This window comes from Hyperolius riggenbachi, chromosome 2 (assembly GCF_040937935.1).
Source record: "Hyperolius riggenbachi isolate aHypRig1 chromosome 2, aHypRig1.pri, whole genome shotgun sequence".
NCBI classification, from domain to species: Eukaryota; Metazoa; Chordata; class Amphibia; order Anura; family Hyperoliidae; genus Hyperolius; species Hyperolius riggenbachi.
The window spans coordinates 101,941,230-101,963,917 of NC_090647.1; the positions used below are offsets into that span (position 1 = coordinate 101,941,230).

The following is a 22,688-nucleotide window of genomic DNA, read 5'->3' on the forward strand; positions in this document are numbered from 1 at the left end:
TTATAAACCTCTGGTCCTCAAGTGGTTAAAAAGCGGTTAAAAGGAGAAGTTTTGGCTCACGATAGCGGCACGCCGGCGCCCAGCTAATAGCATTAGAATAGGAGCGAAAGAGGGATCTGACAGAGATATTGCTGAAAAAAAGTACATTTGGCAATATCCTGCACCCAAAAAAAGGTGCCGAAAACTTCTCTATTAGGCTTCTATCAGCCCCCTCCCCCAATCTTTCAGGTACCACTGTGTCCTCCAGGTCCCCTCCATTGTGCCACTTCCCCCTCTAAAAGATCTACGACTAGAACTCCAGTCGCAGCTACTGCACACGCACTGTCCTGTCCACGTGCCTCCTTGATTGTGCTCCTGTCACCAGTCACAATTCTTTTGAGAACTGCGCATGTGCATAATGCTCCCAGCAACAGGAGCGGGATCGAGGAGGTGCGCAGACAGGACCGCGCATGCGCAGTACCCATGTCTGGAGTTCTAGCACCACAACAGAGGGGGTGCCGAGGGCATCAACGGGCCTGAAAGCTTATGGAGGGAGGGCTGGAAGAAGCCCAAATGTAAGTAAATATCTACTTTTCTGCTCCAATTCAAGTGTGCTTTAAAGGGAACCTGAGATGAGAGGGATATGGAGGCTACCATATTTATTTCCTTGTAAACAATGCCAGTTGCCTGGCAGCCCTGCTGATCTTCTGGCATAAGTAGTGTCTAAGTCAAAACCCTGGAACCAGCATATGGCTAATCCAGTAAAACCAGTCAGAGTCAGAGTACCTGATCTGCTGCTGTAAGAGACTCAGGATCAGGAGGACTGCCAGGCAACAGGCATTGTTTAAAAGGAAATAAATATGGCAGCCTCCATATCCTTCTTACCTCGGGTTCCCTTTAACTTATCATATCATCTATCTTTGCTCTCTGAATTCTTTACTTTAAAAAAAATAATTCTACATGTGATTTCCAATGGAAAATAATGATCTTTGTAGCCTGGAATGTTTTTTAAGTATATAAACAACTTTATTTTGATTAATCATCATGCTTATTCACAGGAGATACTTAGATGAGCAGAGAACCTGTTAATGAAGCCTAGCAGAACAAACAGGATATTATTACATTAGTGCTGTAGGGAGGTGAAGTCTACCTTTCTGACCCTCCCAGAGAATCAGTCAGTTCAGGTCCCGCCCATCTCTCTCTCTCCTAACCAGTTATATTAGCTTGTTTTATTTATGGTCGTGCTTCATAATATTACACAGTATAATTAGGCATTCTGAGTACACGCTAATATATCTTGTGGCATTTACTCTCACAACAAGGACCTGACAACAACACCCGGATACCTGCTGTCTTCCAACTATGGTAAGGTATTTTGTGGATTTAACTTACATACATACATATATATATATATATATATATATATATATATATATATATATATATATATTATGCTGAACAAAGTTAGGGTTTTTGCCAGATTAGAACCGTGAAATCAGAAAAACTCACCTGCTGTGTAGTGAAGACCTAATTGGAAAGGAATGCCAGACAAAAGATGACCATGTATGGAGCAATGCGATTGTTCGATAGAATTGATTACGAAATTCAATGACAATGATCTCTTTTCTGATACTGAACTATTTCTAAAAAGATAGTTTCTCTTTTTAATCTTAAAAGACACCTGAAGTGAGAAGAATATGGAGGCTGCCATATTTATTTCCTTTTAAATCATACCAGTTGCCTGGCAGCCCTGCTGGTCTATTCCTCTGCAGTAGTATCTCAATAACACCAGAAACAAGCATGCAGCCAGTCTTGTCAGATCTGACAATGTCAAACACCTGATCTGCTGCATGCTTGTTCAGGGGCTATGGCTAATAGTATGAGAGGCAGAGGATCAGCAGGAGGGCCTGGCAACTGGCATTGCTTAGATGGAAATAAATATGGCAGCCTCCATATCCCTCTCACTTCAGTTGTCCTTTAATTGGAGAAAGATGTTTGTTCAATAGAAACTATCATTACTCACTCACTGAATAAAGGGTCATCCCCAGGCACTACTAGCGTCACCCATCAGGACTGGCCTCTATCCTGCGGGCGACACTGCAGGGGTTGGAATAAGCACTGCATGGCTATTGGGATTCGGATGCGCGATGCGTTTTTATGATGCAAGCCATCAGGGCTCTTTCACACCAGAGCCCTTTTTCAGCTTTTTAACGCAAAGTCTATACTTTGCGTTAACCAAGGTAAAAGGAAAGTCCATAGACCACACCCGACGCTGCGTTTCGATGTGTTGCGGTTTTGACGCACCCGGGTGCATTTTATCGTCGGGAATCGGCATTTCCCCATCGGGTTAATTGATACTACCGCCTCTACTCAGCGTCGCACCGTAGATTCCCGACGACAGCCGCAGGCTAGTCAACGCGCACAGGAGAACGGCTCCTGCACGCGTTGTTAGATGTGAAACAGGCCTCAGATTTTTTCCCCACATGTGAATCTGGCAGAGGCATGTTGATTTAAGTCGGCTGCGTTTCCTTCTTCAAATTCACATGTTGGAAATACAGCAAATACCCTCAATTGGAAATAGGCCTGAAGTAGCTAAACACTTTAGGGTCCTGTCACACTATATTGTCACTTCAGGCAATATAATCGTACCCTAATGCGATTGCACTGATATTCCTATGGTACGTTCATATCGGGTCTGGGTCTGTCGGAGTAACGCAAAGTGTTTACCGGGCACTGTGCAGGTTTACAGTGACAGTGAAGCATACTTTCAATGTACCGTATGCTTCACTGTAACACTTCTAAGGTGCGATGGAACTTTTCACTATTGTTGCATTGCGGTCTTATTGCAGTGCAATGTGCATAGTGTGAATGGACTCTGAAAGTGAGACTATGGGCATATTTCCAATGGGCTGACACATCTGTTTCTGAATCGGACGCGGCACCTGTGCTTTTGCCAGTTTGCAGCCGAAACGCTTAGCATGGCTATAGTAATTTGGATGTATGCTGCGGGAAACGGCAGCATTTTTTTCCCCTGAACGCAAATCGGATGCAGCCAATTGATTTGAATAGGCTGTGATTCCACACCCAAAACCGTGTGCAGTAAAATGACCGCGAATTGCGGCAGGAGGAAATAGGCTCAGAGGGCCCGTTTCCACTCCGTGCAAATTTGCAATTCAAATATTCACATTGAACCTGTAACCAATGCATGTCAATTGAGTCATTTCTATTGAATGCGAATTTGCCATAGCGGGGCGATGCAGGAAAAATGTGGACTGCATGCTTGCATGCTGCATTCCTGCTTCCGCATGCCTCCATTTCCCATTCAATGATTGATAGCCATATCTAGATTTCTGCGTTAACATTTGCAGAAACAATGCGGAAATCTGCATCTAGAAAAACAGATGCAGAATGCAACATGCTAGTGGAAATAGGCCATGCCAGTCTGCCTGACCTGAATACTGAGCCTCCCCTTCCTCCCTCACTAGGCTGCTTCCATTGTTCACCTGTCACCATCCCTAATCATGTGATACTGGTGACAAGATTAGAGGACATCTGTCTAGGGGCAGCTTAGTAAGGAAGGAAGAGTAATGCTGGGAATACACGGTTCGTTTTTGCCTTCGTTTAAACCTTCGTTTCGATTGTGCCTTTTGTCCTTTTCGATCCCGAAATAATCAGTCATACGGTTAATATCACCACCCACGGTTTCGTTTTTTTTTCCGATTCTGATGGTTTCGTTTTTCCAATGATCGAAGGCTGCAAAGAAACGAAACGAAAATCCCTTTTTACAGGGACGGACTAGCATAAACGAATATATAATCGATCTGAACAGCCATCAAGCCTACCAATGGCTCGATTAGATGGATAAAGAGAGATAATATCAAACATGTTCGATCACTAGTCGTTCGTTTTTGGGGTCTATTAATCGAAACTATAATGAGATTATGACTATTTTCACATACGTTTTCAACACTCGATTCGTTTACCGAACGAATCGAAGGTTTAAACGAAGGCAAAAACGAACCGTGTATTCCCAGCATAAAGGGCAATTTAAAACTGAGGCTTTAAGGGGCCCATATTTTGGTCGATTTCAGCGCTTGATCGACCAATTTGATCGAATCAATCAATCGTAAATTGATGCACGATCGAACAGCTGATCGATTTGCGGCCGATTTGATCTGACAGGATGGAAAATCTTGGTCGATCTGCTGCTGACAGCAATCATTCGAACGATTTTTTGCTAGAAATTGGATCGTTACTGGCCACCTTAAATGTGGCCAATGATGGTCCAATTTCTAGCAAAAATTCGTTTGAGCGATCAAAAATTCGGATCGGAAGCAAATTCGTTCACTACACCATCAACGAACCAATCTTTGCTTCCTACCTATCACAACCAATCAAGAAAATCCAAATTTTGGTTTGACAAAGATCCAGTCGGATGATTTTTTGTTATAATCATTCATAATCGATTGTGCCCATCAACTGAGATTATTTTCAACCAATCCGATCAGAATTTCTGATCGCTCAAGCGATTTTTCGCAAGAAATTGAACCATTAGTGGCTACCTTTAGATCAATTTTCTATAAATTTCCAATAGATTTAATTACGAAATCTGTTCCTAGTGTGTGGCACACATCAGATAGATTCCTGTCAGATTCGACCTGACAGGCATTTGACAAAAATCTATCTGATGGTTGAATCTGCTGCAAATCTTTCAGTGTATGGCCACCTTTAGATGTAATGCTTGAACAGTAAAGGCCCATTCACAACGGGGATCGCAAAACGGGAATCACAAAACCCTAGCAAAATCGTGATTTTAACGCATATTTTGTATTGGACATTTTCACGATTTTTGAGCAACCATGATTCACCTTTTTAACACTTCAATTGTGATCGCTCTAAAATCGCAAAAAAGTGCTGCATGCACCACATTTGTTTTACTTTGAATCACGAATCGCCAGAGATCGTGGCAGTAAGATCACTGCCATATACTTTTAATTACACTAGCAGTTTTAAAAGCGCTAGTGATATTACAATTTACATTAGGATCTGTTATTTTCCGACCAAACATTGTGGATAAGTCTTTAGGCATGCAGCCAAATAGGCCCACAGGGTTGCCAGGCAACTGCTATAGTTTAAAAGGAAATTAATATGGCAGTCTTCATATTTGGCAACTGGTATAGTTTAAAAGGAAATAAATATGGCAGTCTCACTCTCCATATACTTCTCACTTCAGTTGTCCTTTGATTCAAAATCAATCAGATGTTTTTGTCTAAATTAATCAGATGTTTTTGTCTAACCGAATGTCTAATTGGGCAAAAAAATAGTCACTGTGCATGGCCAGCTTTAGACACAGATTCCCTTCAGGCTAGCAGAAGCAGACAAGCATACATAGCAGAAACGCTAGCTTTGCGAAAAACGCCGCTAATGGAAGTCTATGGGCCGCAGGAAAAAACGCATATCAAAAACACATGCGTTTTTGATGCGTGCGTTTTCCAAAGCGCTAGTTTTGTTGCATAATCTTCAAAAACTCTGCAAAAATGCACATAATGAAAGTCAACGGAAACGCAATTTTCCATGCGTTTTGGGGGGAAAAAATTATGATGTATTTCCACTTCCTGTTGTCTTCCTAGTGATTTGCATAAAACGCAAAAGAAAAACTCATGAAAACGCATATGTGTTTTGAATATGCGAACTGCAAACGCATTAAATCGCACGCAAAACGCTTATAAAATGCATTTGCAATAAAAACCACTAAAGCAAATGCACCAAAAAAACGAACACAACATTAACATAAAACATGACATAAAACGCATCTTTTCATGTTATGTTATGTGTGCACCCAGCCTCAAAAATCATAGCAAATTTTAACACTATTCAGTTCACTCATATTTACTCAGTGTCAGTGTCACTGTAGGTAGCAGCAGTGACCCTGTCGCAGGAAGTCACAGAAGGGGCAGACACAGGGCTTGTGAAATACACTTCCTTGGAACAAGTAAAGAGGCCCAGTCTCGTGATATAATAACATGATATAATAGCACGCCTCTGGCTGTGTGGTCGGGGCTAGGTGCAGCGAGAAGGTCGCTCCCTAGGCTCATATTTCACAACTGAGGACCACACGCTGGGATGCTGCTGCTGCTGCTGCTGCTGCTGCTATGAGGCTGGGCTCAGCTGATTTCTCTCCATTGCAGATCACAGGACAGCAGGAGACATGCCGAGGCCAGCGCTAGTGAGGGACGTTGTCAGCCACCAAGCCAAAGCATTCAATACACTCCTCAGCCTGCTGGAGCAGAGAGGCATCCAGTGCAACATCCCGAGCCTGTTCATGGCGGGCAGCAGCCTGGGACACCCCCGCCCTGCAGCAGATCACTGCTCCGACCTGCAGCTGCCATCAGATGACACGGCAGGGTCTGCCTCCTCTTCCCGGTCCCTCACCCTGGCACAGAGGGCATCCAGGAGCCGCCTCTCCCGGGTAGCACGCTCTATACTGGAGCTACTGCTGGTGGAGGAGAACATGATGGAGCATGTGCCGCTGGACCATCAGTTCACAATGCAGATCAAAGTGAGTGATGCTCTGTAATCATTCTCGGTTTTCAAAAAGAACTGTACTGAATTTAAAGTAAAAAATTTTTTTCATGTTATATATTACTCTATAAATTATTTAGTCAGTGTTGGCCATTGTAAAACATTTCCCTACCCTAATTTACATTGTGAAATGTGGCTACATTGTTATTTCTGGCAAGGTGCATCACTGTGGAACGTTTGTTTGTTGAGCAGAAATAACACCTGGACTCCCAAAATGCACTGGGAGGAGAAGGGTGCATAATAAACAGCCTAGGCTAAGCATCACTGGGAGAGCAGGGTTACATATAAATATACAGCAATATATAGATAGGAAGTGTTTTTATGCTGAAATTATTCATTATTCATTCAGGCCAGTAACCCACTAGGAGTGATTTTCTGAGCGCTTTGCGATTTAAAAACGCTTGCTAATGTACTGCTATGGGTGTGATCCCACTTGAGTGATGTGATTTTATAAAAATCCCCCATAGCATTGCTTTAGCAAGAGCTTTTTCAAATCAGTAGCGATTAGAAATGGCTGCTGGTGGGTTTCTGGCCTAAAGGATCATTAAAGGATACCCGAAGTGACATATGACATGATGAGATAGACATGGGTATGTACAGTGCCAAGCACACAAATAACTATGGTGTGTTCCTTTTTTTCTTTATCTGCCTGAAAGAGTTAAATATCAGGTATGTAAGTGGCTGACTCAGTCCTGACTCAGACAGGAAGTGACTACAGTGTGACCCTCACTGATAACAAATTCCAACTATAAAACGCTTTCCTAGCAGAAAATGGCTTCTGAGAGCAGGAAAGAGATAAAAAGGGGAATTTCTTATCAGTGAGGGTCACACTGTAGTCACTTCCTGTCTGAGTCAGGACTGAGTCAGCCACTTACATACCTAATATTTAACTCTTTCAGGCAGAGAAAGAAAAAAAAGGAACACAGCATAGTTATTTGTGTGCAGGGGCGTAGCAATAGGGGTTGCAGAGGTTGGGACCGCATCGGGGCCCTTGGGACAGAGGGGCCCCAGAGGGCCCTCCCTCAACTACAGTATTAGCTCTCTATTGGTCCTGTGCTTAAAATAATCACTTCTATAGATGCTTTGAATAGTGGTTATCATTAACAAACTGTTCCCCATCCCCTTCTTGCACCTCTGACACTGTAGCTGCCATTGGCAAGTTTTGGTGCGCCATATCAATTGTTATTTATAGAGTGCTTGGGGGGGCCCCATTGTAAAACTTGCATCAGGGCCCACAGCTCCTTAGCTACGCCACTGTTTGTGTGCTAGGCACTGTACATACCCATGTCTATCTCATCATGTCACATGTCACCTCCGGTATCCTTTAAAAATGGGTATCCTGAATCTTTTAGGGCTGGTTTACAATTGAGCGCTTTTCAGTGCTTTGCTGATCGTCGGCAATTAGCAAAGCGCCACTACTAATGGATCCATATAGGATCAATTCACTGCAGCGTTTACCAATTTACATAAATTGCAAATGCGTTGCATGCAGCGCTTTGGTGGCAATTGTGTTGAGATTCTCGTTCTGTTGAACGGGAATCAAAATGTAAATCATGATTTGCGTGTTGAGCATGAACCTTCCTTACTATATTGTACTATAGGTCACTGGAGTTCCTCTTTACAAGCTGTAGGTGTTATTGCTGTGGGGAACTGTATATCCACTGTGGAGAAGCGGGGAAGTGGGATGAATTGTTGGATATTAACACAATTGTAGTCTATTATGAAGCTTGATAAATGAAAACAGAGAATTGAAATTGTCATAAAAAATACCTCATGGTCTGGCTGTACACAATCTGACTGAAGGTGGCCACTAACGATCCAATTTGTAGTGAAAAATCGTTTAAGCGATCAGATAATTCTGATCAGAAGAAAAATTGTTCACTACACCACCAACGAACCAATCTTTGCTTCCTATCTATCACAACCAACAAGAAAATCAAAATTTTGGTTTGACCAAAATCCAGATCGGACGATTATTTTTAAATCATTCGTAATCGATTGTGTCCATCAGTGGCGATTATTTACAACCAATCCAATCAGAATTTGTGATCGCTCGATCAATTTTTTGCTAGAAATTGGACTGTTAGTGGCCACCTTGAGAGGTCTTAAAGTCGACCCAGGGGCGTAGCACAGAGCCGGGACAAGGTCCTCCAGCACCCAAGGCTGAGACACCAAAGTGCACCCCCCAGCCGTCACACACTGATTGCTATTAGACTAAGAGGCGCCCCAGAGCCCCCTACACCTTAATCTCTAGTTATCTGGCTTGTAGTCACTGCCGTGTATCCCCTTTTCTTATTTCTCTCTACTTCAAACACAATAGGGGACTGATAGCTGAGTGAGTTTTGCACCCCCTCCAACACTGCACCCTGAGGCTGGAGCCTCTCTTGCCTCTGCCTCGGCCTGGCCAATAGCCATAGCAGCTATAGCAACTGCTATGGGGCCTTGGAGCAGAGAGCTCCCAGGTTGTACGTGATGTGTTCAATATTAACTTTACTTTGATTCTCCACCCTCTGACTTTGTCTCTTAGCCCAAGGACTATACATAGTGTACATTGCACGGGAATGTAAATTGCCCAGTCAATTCATATCCATAGGATAGGGGCAGGTGGCATTGCTCAAGAGTGCCTAGTTCGGAGGGCCCCTTGAAAATGTTGCTATGGGGCTCCACAGCACCCTGAGCGAAAACCTGATTTTTGTGCCCCCCACCCATCCTCTTCACACGTGCACACACACAAGCCCTTATGCAATTCACCTTTTCTACTGAGTTACCTCTTAGGACAGTGGTTCCCAACCTTTTTGAAGTCGTGACACAGCACGCCAAATGTTCAGATAAAAAAATACTATTAATAACCACAAAATGGATGGAAAGGGTGCATTATCCTGAATAAACTTAAAAATGAAGGCTAGAGCCTTTCAGGAATATTAATAAAAACAGTGAGACAGTTAGCCCCCCTCCCCCCTCAATTTGGAATGATAACACAGCACGACAATTTGCACCATGCATTAAAGCCGCAGTACGCCGCCCCCCAAAAAAAATAACACCACCCCAGACTCAGTATAGGTAGGTAGCCAGGTATAACTGCCCCCAGTATAGGATCTCATGTGTAGGTGCCCTCAATATAGGTAGCCAAGCATACGTGCCCCAGTATAGGAAGTCAGTTGTAGGTCTCCCCCCATAGGTAGCCAGGCATAGGTGCCTCCGGTATAGTTAGCCAGGTGTTGGTGCCCTCTGTATAGGTAGCCAGCTATAGGTGCCCCCAGTATAGGAAGTCAGGTGTAGGTGCCCTCAGTATAGGTAGCCAGCTATAGGTGCCACCTTGAAAGCCGGCGCCCTCAGCGACCGCTTCGGTCGCTCAGGTCAAAAGCCGGCTATGGTTGCGGTACAACAGAGTGCAGCATGGTAACGCATTGCATGCAGTGTGTTACCACAAAACGCGGGCATTTGCAGTGACAGTGAAGCATACTTTTAATTAACTGTATCCTTCACTGTATGTGACGCATTGCTCAAGTAATGTGCAGCCCTGCTTTCCTCTCCATTTCCTGCAACAGCAGGTAGGCAACGGTCACTGTGAACGGGGCTTAACAGTTTAATAATCTGATTGTATTTAGTCAATCATTTTTACATTTATTTTTTTTTAGATACAATTATTTATGTCAGAATGAGTAGGATTACAGGCTTGATGAGTATGGCCAGGATTCTGGTTCACCCTGAGCTTGCTGGGTAATCTGTAACTCTCGCCAGGATTAGTCTAAGATCAGTGTTGTGGAGGAAGATAGACCCCCTTTTTTAGAGTCCCCATTATAGGGACAGATCTATAATTACTTATCTTTGCAGAGAGGCCAGATGCTGCTTTTTTTTGAGAAAAAAAATATTTGCCTTGTCAAATATCCAAAGTAAACAATTTGATCACATGACCCAAACAGGTGAGATGAGGAGTTAACAGCAGGCCCTATGGACAGGACTGTTGCTACTGCTACTGGGTTACATCATCTTCAGCAGTTCAGATGAGGGCAGAACCCAGAGTGAAATTTTTGAGAAGATTTCCTCTTACAGAATTTGAAGTCTGTACCGCAGGAGGTGGCTGGAGAAGGATGTCCTGGCCGAACATTGTGTTCAAATATTAATGGGAGCTAGTCATGAACACAAGCTGATGCGACAAAAAAGCACTGGAAGCACACCCGCATTTAAGCTAATGCACCCAGTGCACGCTGCACACCCGCAGTGATGCTTTTTGAGGGAAAGATTTTGGGCCCCTTACAGGTTCTGGGGGATTGGCAGCTTCCCAGTTTGCCTCCATAGAAGCATCTGTGGAGTTGGAGTCAAGGAGCCTGGGCAATTTTTGGATACCTGGAGTTGGAGTCAGTGGTTTCATAAACTGAGGAGTAGGATGTTTTTTGTACCGCCTCCACAGCTCTGGAAGCACAGATTCTGAAGATGGAGGCGCGGTGCACAACAGATTGGCTCCCAACAGGAGGGTTAAGGAGGAGAGCAATGCACTCCGCTGAAACAATTCCGCACTCCATATCTCTCTCTGACGCATTGTGGAGGTGAACACACTCTACATTCTTGGTAGAGATGTTCCAACTTTGATGACATCATGCTCCTCCATGATGCCAGCTGCCAAATCCAAATCCAAAAAAGCTTTATTGGCAGGACCAAATACATTTAGCACTGCCAAAGCAAAACAAAGCTTTAACATGGGGAGGGGGGGTTGTGGGAATAAGGGAAGGGTATAGGGGGTTTGGGTATGTAGTCCTTAGGGTGTGGAGGATGTAAGGGACAATATGGGGGGCTGAGATATATAGTCCATGGGGGTATTGGTGGTATACAGTGCATGTGGTGTCATGTTCCTCTTAGTTGGTGGCAGGCTGCTTATTCGGAGGTAAGGACCGCCGCGGCCAGAAGCTTCTGTGCCCGCCAGATTATCGTGACCAGCACTGCTGAATGCTGCCCAGGAGTCGGGACCCACCACAAAAATTAACACTACTGCATCTTTTAAACTGGAACAGCTTGGCCAGCACTGCCAGATGTCAGCAATCGGGATCCTCAGCTGCGTCAGCCATCACTGCAGGTTTCTTTCATGAAGTACTGGGCCATCACTGCTGAACCTTTGCATTCCTCAGCTATACCCCCCCTCCCCTTTTCAATGTCTCCTAAGGGATTACAGATGATTGCCAAGTGCGACTGGTGGCACGGTAGTATGGAAGCCTTGGCCCTTGCCTTTCGTACATTCCCCCCCTTACTCATACAGCTTCAGAACCTGTATGAGTCAAAACCAATTCTGGGTACAACTCCTCGGTACTTGGCAAAATAAATGATTCGGATTCTGAACTTGGTTTAACCTCCTGGGCGATAATCCCAAGCTGAGCTCGGGGTATGTCGCGCAGGAGGATTTCTCAGGCCCTAGTGGGCCGATTTGCATAATTTTTTGTTTGTTACACACAGCTAGCACTTTGCTAGCTGCGTGTAACTTCAGATCGCCGCCACTCGCCGCCGATCCGCCGCTACCCGCCGTGGCGCGCAGCCCCCCTCCCAGACCGCTTGCGCAGCCTGGCCAATAAGTGCCAGGCAGTGCTGAGGGGTGGATCGGGACTCCCTCTGACGTCATGACGTCGGTGACGTCATCGCGAGCGTCGCCATGGTGACGGGGAAAGCCAAGCAGGAGATCCCGTTCTGAACGGAATCTCTTGCTTGCGCTGATCGCCGGAGGCGATCGGAGGGGGTGGGGGGATGCCGCTGCACAGCGGCTATCATGTAGCTAGCGCTAGGCTAGCTACATGATGTAAAAAAAATATATATATTTTTTAAAGTGCTGCGCCCCCTCCTGGGCAATGTATTTGTATTGCCCAGAGGGTTAAGAGCGTTTTGGAAGACAAGCAAAATTGTTAATTAAATTTTGTCTTGATAAGCAAGCAACGTCTTGATATATAAGCACAGGATGTTTAAAGTGAGAGGGATATGGAGGCTGCCATATTTATTTCCTTCTAAACAATTCCATTCTCCTGGCAGCCCTGTTAATCTTTTGGCCATACCATCTGTGCCTGCTCAATACCTGTGCTGGGCCTGCCCCATACCACCTGTGTTGTGCCCCACCTGTGTTGTGCCTGCTCCATACCACCTGTGCCTGCTGACGCCATCTGTGCCTGCTTCACACCATCTGTGCCTGCTCAATACCTGTGCTGGGCCTGCCCCATACCACCTGTGTTGTGCCCCACCTGTGTTGTGCCTGCTCCATACCACCTGTGCCTGCTGACGCCATCTGTGCCTGCTTCACACCATCTGTGCCTGCTCCATACCTGTGCTGGGCCTGCCCCATACCACCTGTGTTGTGCCCCACCTGTGTTGTGCCTGCTCCATACCACCTGGGCCTGCTGACACCATCTGTGCCTGCTTCACACCATCTGTGCCTGCTCCATACCTGTGCTGGGCCTGCCCCATACCACCTGTGTTGTGCCCCACCTGTGTTGTGCCTGCTCCATATAACCTGTGCCTGCTGACGCCACCTGTGCCTGCTTCACACCATCTGTGCCTGCTCCATACCTGTGCTGGGCCTGCCCCATACCACCTGTGTTGTGCCCCACCTGTGTTGTGCCTGCTCCATACCACCTGTGCCTGCTGACACCATCTGTGCCTGCTTCACACCATCTGTGCCTGCTTCACACCTGTGCTGAGCCTGCCCCATACCACCTGTGTTGTGCCTGCTCCATACCACCTGTTTTGCTGCCTGCCCCACACCATCATTACTGTGCCAAAGCCTGTGCCAGGCTGCCTACACCACATTCTGCCCACTCCATCTAGACATCTTGGGCTACTTACCGGGCTACGCGCACTAGACCATCTACCGTGCCACAAACTGAGCTGTGCCGTCTGCTCCAGTCCACCTACTTGTGCCCCACACCTGGAAGTGCTGCCCGCCCCATACCATCCAACTGTGTCGGTCTGTGTTGTGCCGCCTGCACCGTTCCACATGCACCATATCTGTGCCATAGTCTGCGCCGGGCAGCCCCCCCTCGCCCTTTGGTTTCGGGCCAAGCACTGTGCCAGGCCGCCGCCTCTGTGCCAAGCCGCCACTGTGCTGCCTGCTTAACCCTCCTACCTGGGCCACACACTGTGCCACCTACTGAAGAATGGGCGTGAAACGGACCGCCACCCTCTCCAGAGAAGCCATTCTTGAATGGGAACCCCCGGACAGCCCAAACCCAATACCGGGCTCTCCCCTGTGGAATGCTGTCACCGCACACATCGAATACCTCTCTACCAAGCGAGCACCAAACAAACACCGCCACAGAGGAAGGAGGGCGGGGGCCCAGGTCCGACTGAAAAGGAAAGGCCTACGCTCGCCTGTCCCTGCCATCCTACTAGCAAATGTCTGCTCACTCCCCAACAAACTGGACGAGCTGCTCCTCCCCCCAGATCAGCAAAAACACCCCTGTTCTCTGTTTTACCGAGACCTGGCTGTGCGAAAGCATCCCCGACGACTCCCTACAGGTACCAGGCTACAGCCTCCTAAGAGCAGACCGTGATGCAGCCCTCTCTGGGAAAACGAGAGGCGGCGGAATCTGCTTTTACATAAACACCTCCTGGTGCTCCAACACCACCACTCTCCTCAAGGCCTGCACCCCAGACGTTGAGCTCCTTGCCATAAACTGCAGGCCCCGGTACTCCCCGAGGGAATTCTCTTCCCTTGTCCTCGTTGGAGTCTACATTCCACCCGATGCATGCTCCAAGACCGCCCTGCATGTACTCAGCGACTGTATCTCGCAGTGGGAAACAGCCCTCCCAGAGGCCCTGTTCATCATCTTGGGCGACTTCAATAAGGCGAACCTTCGGCACGTGAGGACCCTCTATAAGCAGCACATCTCCTGCCCTACCAGGAACTGTAACACCCTGGACCACTGCTACACGGTTCACAAGAACGCCTACAAGGCTACCCAGGGAGCCCCCCTGGGAAACTCTGACCACAACACAATACACCTGATCCCCACCTACAGGAGGCTCCTGGAGACTTCTAAGCCCATCACCAAAACCGTGAAAAAATGGACAGCGGACGCCAAACTGGGGCTCCAAGCTTGCTTTGAAACCACCGACTGGACGGCTCTGAAGGCACCCACCCTTGATGAATAGGCCGAGAACATCTCATCCTACATTACCGTCTGTGAAGAGGTGTGTATCCCATCCAAGTCCTTCAGGGTCTACCCCAACAACAAGCCTTGGTTCAACGACAGGCTTCGCCGACTTCGGAAACGCAAAGAGGAGGCGCACAGGTCTGGCTCCTTAGAAGATTTCAGAGAGGCTAGGCTCACCCTGAAAAGAGAACTGCGATCGGCAAAGAGGGCCTACGCTGAGAAGCTGGGGCTCTGCCTCCAGTCCACCAACACACGGGAAGTATGGAAGGGCCTGAGAGCAGCCACGAACTTCAAACCAGCATCCCAAACGGCGCCCCCGAGCCCTCGACTGGCGGAGGAGCTAAACGAGTTCTACTGCAGGTTCGAGCAACATCCCAACCAGCCCGTGGGCAAATCCGCATCGACCTCGGGTGAATCTGGCGCCCTGGCTCCTAGCGCTGTTATGGAATCAGATGTACTCCGGCATTTCCGGAAGCTGAACCCCAGGAAATCTTCCGGCCCGGACGGAGTGTCGTCTGTCTGCCTGCGAACCTGTGCCGATCAGCTAGCCCCTGTGCTCACCTCCTTATTTAAGCAGTCATTATCTGATGGTACAGTCCCCTCCTGCTTCAAGAGGTCTATAATTGTACCAGTCCCTAAAAAAACAGGCAGTACTGAGCATAATAACTTCCGCCCAGTGGCCCTAACCTCTAACATCATGAAGCTCCTTGAGCGGTTGGTCCTTGCCCACCTGAAGAGGTCCACGGACACCCTTTTAGACCCGCTCCAATTTGCATATAGGGCAAACAGATCCGTGGAGGATGCCATCAATGTCAGCGTGGCACACATCACTGAGCACTTAGACAGCCCTGCCTCCTATGCCAGGATCCTGTTTCTAGACTTTAGCTCAGCATTCAACACGATCTGCCCTGACATCCTGATCACCAACCTGACCCAGCTCGGAGTTGATCCCACTCTCCGAGCATGGATCAAGGACTTCCTGACTAACAGAACGCAACAGGTGAAGCTCGGCAAATACTACTCCAGTGTTCGAACCACCAACACCGGGGCTCCACAAGGCTGTGTTCTGTCTCCTCTACTATTCTCCCTCTATACCAACAATTGCATCTCATCCGCTGACTCCGTGAAGGTCATCAAATTTGCAGACGATACCACTATTATTGGCCTAATTGGAAGCAACGGGGAGCACGAATACCGGAGCGAGGTCGAGAGAATATGCAACTGGTGCAGGGTGAACAATCTAGTTCTCAACACAGCAAAGACTGTTGAACTAGTTGTAGACTTCAGGAGGAACCCTCCCCCCCTCCCACCTGTCCTCATTGGAGGAACAGAAGTCTCTACGGTGTCATCGGTTCGGTTCCTCGGCACGACTCTCACCAATAACCTGAAATGGGGGCAAAACACCACAAAAATTCAAAAGGAATCCCAGCAGAGGTTGTTCTTCCTGCGCCAACTGAAGAGATTTGGCATGCCCAGGGAACTACTGACCAGCTTCTATACTGCCACCATAGAATCCATCCTCTGCTCCTCAGTCATTGTTTGGTACGCGGGCGCTACGGCCAGTGATAAGCATAAACTGCAGAGGGTCATAGCTGATGCAGAGAGAATCATCGGGTCTCCTCTTCCACCTCTTGACCTCCTCCACTCCGCTAGGTTGAGGAAGAGGGCCACCATGATCTCCCGTGACCCCTCTCACCCTGGCAGCCACTACTTCATGCTCCTCCCGTTGGGCCGTCGCTACAGGACTATACCAGCCAAAACCACCAGGCGGAAGAACACTTTCTTCCCCCAAGCCGTCCGGTCACTGAACTCTGACCCTCCCCGGTCCAGCCTGCTTTTCTAATTGCCGGGTAGGTCAGCTGGTCCCCGGTCTCAATCCGGAAATGGGGGCCTTTACTAGCATTTACCGGCATCACTATCTGTCTATCTGACTACTGTATTTCAAATTGCATGTGTTTGTGTGTCTCTACTCTGTCTATGCCATGTGTACCACAAATAATTCCGATTATAGCTCTTGCTGTACTTGGCGAAATAAAACTGATTCTGATTCTGCATAAATAGTGTCTGAATCAAAACCCTGGAACCAGCACATTTCTAATCCAGTAAAACCTGAGTCAGCTGAGTCAAGAGTACCTGATCTACTGCATGCTTGTTCAGGGTCTATGGCTAAAAGTATTAGAGACACAGGGTCAGCAGGACTACCAGGCAATTGGTATTGTTTAAAAGGAAATGAATATGGCAGCCTCCATCTCCCTCTCACCTCAGGTTCCCTTTAAGAAGGCAAACAGGCACAGCGCTACAACCCCCTCACGTACCGGTGGTGCCTGGTGATCCCTCCATAGGACACAAACACAGAAACAGTACAAGAGCTTGCTTGAAACTTTGTAGTAGACAGCACTCCCCAATAGTATCAATCGATGTGCCCGATCTAAGGTCCTGCAGCACTCAGGATCAACTTGACAAGAAGAAGTGGAGATCGGCACCATCTAATGTATTCAGCTCAATTACTTTATTGTAAAGACATCTTGACAATAAAACGACGTTTCGGAGGTAGACCTCCTTTATCAAGTTCCTGTCAGTGTCTGATTAACATTGAATCATACTTTCTCTTTATATACACCACCATGGAAAATAAGCCAATCACGCCAGTGGGGTCGCCTCTGGCGACCAATCCCCTGCTGTCACGCTCAGCGGACCTGATGGGGAACTATATGTGCGCATACAGCGTGCGCACAGTCTAGGAGGAACTCCCCAGGCGGCGGGGCGGAAACGGCGCAGCCCGAGCCCACAGGGCGCACCGCCGACCAATAGGGAGACACTCAGCGTTGACATCACCATCAGGTCACGCCCCTGAATGAGGCGGACCTGATGGGGAACTGAGCGCTCCCTCGGCAGTAAAAGAACCGCCCATTGTCCGGTGACATCATCACGGAGAGCGTGAATCGCTCCCCATGCGCGTCAAGGTACGCCTACGTGGGTGAAGGTACGCCTTCCGCCCCGCCGTCTGGCCAAAGAGCCAATAGCATGCGTGAGCCAGCAGCATAGTTAATACAAGGAAAACCATGACATCTAGTGTTGCAAAATTGAACTGCATAAGACATCTAATATTAAGGGAAATGGACTACAAATATGTGTCTACATCAAGGGAACCTATCATATCCCACACATTTAGCAGTACATAAGAAATAGCTGATAATATACAGTATGCCATATTCTTATTCAGACCCTAGATAGAGAAAAAGCTAGATATTATAAATACATATGAGTGAACATCAAAATAGAAAACATCAGAAAAAAACAGAAGAAAAAAGAAAATGGGGGGGGGGGGGGGGGGGAGGGAAGAAAGGGGGACAACAACCTTCAATATCACAAAATTGTGATCAAGGGGAGGTTAGCTTTTTAGATACGATGGTGAAACTTTCTAATGGTAGACTATATACGGATCTTTATATTAAACCCACTGATACTAATTCTACTTTACTATATGACAGTTTTCATCCCCCCAATACCATATTATCCATTCCTGGCAGCCAGTTTGAGAGAGTTAAACGTATAATTAATGATGACTATCTTAGAGATATGAGGCTGGACGAGATGACCGATAGATTCCAACGTAGACATTATCCCAGACCATTATTAGAGAGGGCAAGACAGAGTTTAAGTGAGGATAGATCAGACAGAACAAACAGAAGACGTGGACACAACAAAAGAATTCCTTTTGTTTCTCAATATAATGTATATAGTGACCGTATAGCTAAAATTATACGCACCAATTGGCCTTTACTTAAAGAGAATTTCCCTGATATACCAGAATTTCAGGTCCCACCCCTATTGTCCTACAAACGAGCACCTACACTCCGTGATAAACTAGTACATGCCGACTTAGGATCCCAGATAACATCTATCCCTTCCAGTAGACCTTGTGGCACATACCCATGTTTGGGATGTGTGCATTGTAATAGTGTCATCAAAGGAAATAACTTTATACATCCCCATAATGGCACAAAGTTTAGTGTCAAAGGCCAATTTGATTGCAATTCTAGATTTGTGATTTATTTATTAAAATGTCCGTGTGGCCTTCTATATATAGGTCAGACCACCCAGAGAATTAAGGATAGATTAACGGCACACAAGAGCACCATTAGAACAAAAAAAGTAGAGTTACCAGTACCATCACATTTTGTTAGTGCTGGACACACCACTAGTCAGTTGAGATTTCAAATTATTGAACAGGTCAAATGTGGAAGAAGGGGTGGTAATAGAGTTAAAAAATTGCTCTATCGTGAAGCATATTGGATACGTAGATTAGATACGATTGAACCTAGGGGTATGAATAGAGAATATGATATGGTCCCTTTTTTGTGATATTGAAGGTTGTTGTCCCCCTTTCTTCCCTCCCCCCCCCCCCCCCCCCCCCCCCCCATTTTCTTTTTTCTTCTGGTTTTTTCTGATGTTTTCTATTTTGATGTTCACTCATATGTATTTATAATATCTAGCTTTTTCTCTATCTAGGGTCTGAATAAGAATATGGCATACTGTATATTATCAGCTATTTCTTATGTACTGCTAAATGTGTGGGATATGATAGGTTCCCTTGATGTAGACACATATTTGTAGTCCATTTCCCTTAATATTAGATGTCTTATGCAGTTCAATTTTGCAACACTAGATGTCATGGTTTTCCTTGTATTAACTATGCTGCTGGCTCACGCATGCTATTGGCTCTTTGGCCAGACGGCGGGGCGGAAGGCGTACCTTCACCCACGTAGGCGTACCTTGACGCGCATGGGGAGCGATTCACGCTCTCCGTGATGATGTCACCGGACAATGGGCGGTTCTTTTACTGCCGAGGGAGCGCTCAGTTCCCCATCAGGTCCGCCTCATTCAGGGGCGTGACCTGATGGTGATGTCAACGCTGAGTGTCTCCCTATTGGTCGGCGGTGCGCCCTGTGGGCTCGGGCTGCGCCGTTTCCGCCCCGCCGCCTGGGGAGTTCCTCCTAGACTGTGCGCACGCTGTATGCGCACATATAGTTCCCCATCAGGTCCGCTGAGCGTGACAGCAGGGGATTGGTCGCCAGAGGCGACCCCACTGGCGTGATTGGCTTATTTTCCATGGTGGTGTATATAAAGAGAAAGTATGATTCAATGTTAATCAGACACTGACAGGAACTTGATAAAGGAGGTCTACCTCCGAAACGTCGTTTTATTGTCAAGATGTCTTTACAATAAAGTAATTGAGCTGAATACATTAGATGGTGCCGATCTCCACTTCTTCCAGTACAAGAGCTTGCAGCACACCGTAGAGGGATAAAATCCAGATAGACTTTATTGGTACATCAAAGAGAACAGATATGGGTACTGACACATTTAGACACTTGGCTTCAATTCACGGAGCATTATCAAACGTTTATCAAACACTTTATCACACCTTAGTGAATTTAAAATGAGATTTTACCCATGAGGTAAATTATCAAACGTTTGATAAAGTGTTTGATAAACGTTTGATAATGCTCCGTGAATTGAGGTCTTCAGTCATAACTCATGAGCTATGACTAAAGAGTGTGTCTGAAAAGCGTCAGCTGCCATATTCATTTGTACATTTAAGAGAACGGATATGGCACTGACGCATTTCAGTCACAAAGTCTTTAGTCATCATAGCTCATGAGATGCGTCATCTGCCCTATCTGTGTTGTTCCACAGAACGTACATACAGGTCACGTTATCACAACTGAGCTGATGGTTCTTCTACCTTTGACACCGCAGGATTGTTCCTAATTTTACTTAAACCAAGTGTATGGACTGTACAATGTCACATTTTCATTAAAGTGACCCTGAACAGACCTATTAAAAACAAATTTGAACTTACCTGGGTCTTCCTCCAGCCCCCCGAAGACCTCGAAGTTCATTGGTGTTCTCTTGGTCCCATCCGTGGTCCCGCTGGAGACCTTGTTATAGTGGTGTCTTCAGGCGAAGTTGTGTGTAACTGCGCATGCCCACGCAACTCGATCATGCGCTTGTTGCTGTAAGTGTCCTGCGCATGTGCAGTTCAGTTTTCCGTAATGCTTACGGCAATCGGCGCATGATTGAGTTGGGTGTACAGACGGGCTGCGCAAGCGCAGTCCCCTGCAGTCCTTCTGTGCCCCCGCCCTGATTCTATAATGCTCCAGTTACCCGCAGCGCCCCTCTGCCAGCTGGACAACTCAGTGAGTGGGCAGTCATTGCACATGCGCGGAGCTGGCAACGCGCATCCTCAATTGCGCTCCTGTTGCTGGGAGTGTTCTGCGCATGTGCAGTAGAAATTTTTACGTATTGCGCATGTACAGAATAAGGAGGCGCATGGACTGGAGCCACGAATCCTGCTGGCAGAGGGGTGCTGCGGGTGACTAGAACATCGCAGAATCACGGCGCAGGCACAGAAGGATTGCATGGGGCTGGAAGAAACCCCAGGTAAGTGATACTGCTGTTTTATCTCCCAGCTTAGGTTCCCTATAAAGTAAACCCTAGGTGAGAGTGACATGGAGGCTGTCATATTGATTTCCTTTTGAAAAATACAAGTTACCTGGCTGTCTTCTTGAACCTTCTTGACCCTGTGTCTCTTAAGCCCCGTCTACACGAAGCGATCCGGCGGCTCGATTAGCCGCCGGATCGCCTCTGCCACGTCCCCGCGCGTACCCGCCGTGTACCCGCTCGCCCGCGCGTGCGTCGTATTCGATCCCCCCTCGTCCCCGCGCGGCGCCGCTTATCTTCCGCTCGATTCCCTGCCATTGTCCCCTCGTGGGGAACGAGCAGGGAATCGGCGGTGGCGAGATCCGACCTGTCGGATCTTATCAATCGAGCCGTATCAGCGGCTCGATTGATAAGTCACATCACTCCGTGTAGACGGAGCATTTCACTTTTCTCCAGATCAAGTGCTCTGACTCAAGTCTGACTGGAATAGCCACATGCTTGTTTCAGGTGTCTGATACCATAAAGATCTGCAGGACTGCCAGACAACTGGGTGCATACTGGGTGGGTGCTACTGGCAGGCACAGTACATAGGTGCCCAGGGATGTGGACATGTTTGCGAGCAGGTGCACGCATGCACACAGGACAGCGGAGCTGCGGCGAGGGACCCGGAGGACTTCTAGGGGCTGGAAGAAGCCCCAGGTATGTAAAAATACATTTCCCTGCTCACCTTGTTTGTTCTTTAAAGGGGTTCTCTTGCATACATAAAAAACAAAAACTGACACTTACCTGGGACTTCTATCGGCCCCCTGCAGCTGTCATGTCCCACACCGTCCTCCTACAATCTTCTGTTCCCCGCCGCCGGCACCGGTCTAATAATTCGCCTAACTAGATGAATAGAACTGTGGCTGCGTGGCCATGGCCACTGCGTGCTCGCTCCTGCGTGCGTCATCGTGAGCTTACTGCGCAGTACAAGAAAACTTCATACTGCGCCTGCGCAGTAATCTCCCGATGTCGCGGGGGAGCGAGCACGAGGCGGCCACGGCCGTGCAGCCGCAGTTCTATTCGTCTAGTTAGGCGAATAATTAGACCAGTGCCGGCGGCGGGGAACTGAAGATCGTAGGAGGACGGTGCGGGACATGACAGCTGCAGGGGGCCGATAGAAGCCCCAGGTAAGAGTCAGTTTTTGTTCTTTTATGTATGCAAGAGAACCCCCTTTTAAGCTTGACATATATGTTACAACTCGCTTTTACAATTTTTTTGTTCATTGTTGTACCACCACTTCACTTCACCACATCAGCTTATCAGCCACATTGTGGGGTTTGTAGCCAGCTTCAGAGACCAGCAGTGGTGATACAGCTCAGAAGGGAATCTGATTGGTGGCCTTAGCTTCCCTGAGCTAGTTGTCCCTCTAGTATGATACAAAGGAGTCTTTATACACAGAGTCTTTGTCTCTCTCTGACCAGTCCTATTGTTCTGTTACATGGATGTGTAGGATTCATGGAAAATAACCTTTGACCTCTTAGCCTATCTAACAAACTGGGCTTCTTTTATGCT

The 22,688-nt window shown here is 47.2% G+C and overlaps 1 protein-coding gene across 2 annotated transcripts in view; it reads left to right on the forward strand.

Annotated features, from left to right (window-relative positions):
* Positions 1 to 22,688, forward strand: part of DLEU7 (deleted in lymphocytic leukemia 7) — a 36,845-nt gene that overhangs the window by 10,217 nt on the left and 3,940 nt on the right. The window contains exons 2-3 of one of the 2 annotated variants that reach the window (XM_068265060.1): positions 1,302 to 1,344; positions 6,168 to 6,538. In XM_068265060.1, the coding sequence (XP_068121161.1) occupies positions 1,302 to 1,344; positions 6,168 to 6,538 (414 nt within the window). The remainder of the gene's footprint in view (positions 1 to 1,301; positions 1,345 to 6,167; positions 6,539 to 22,688) is intronic. The other variant, XM_068265061.1, reaches the window with a different exon arrangement.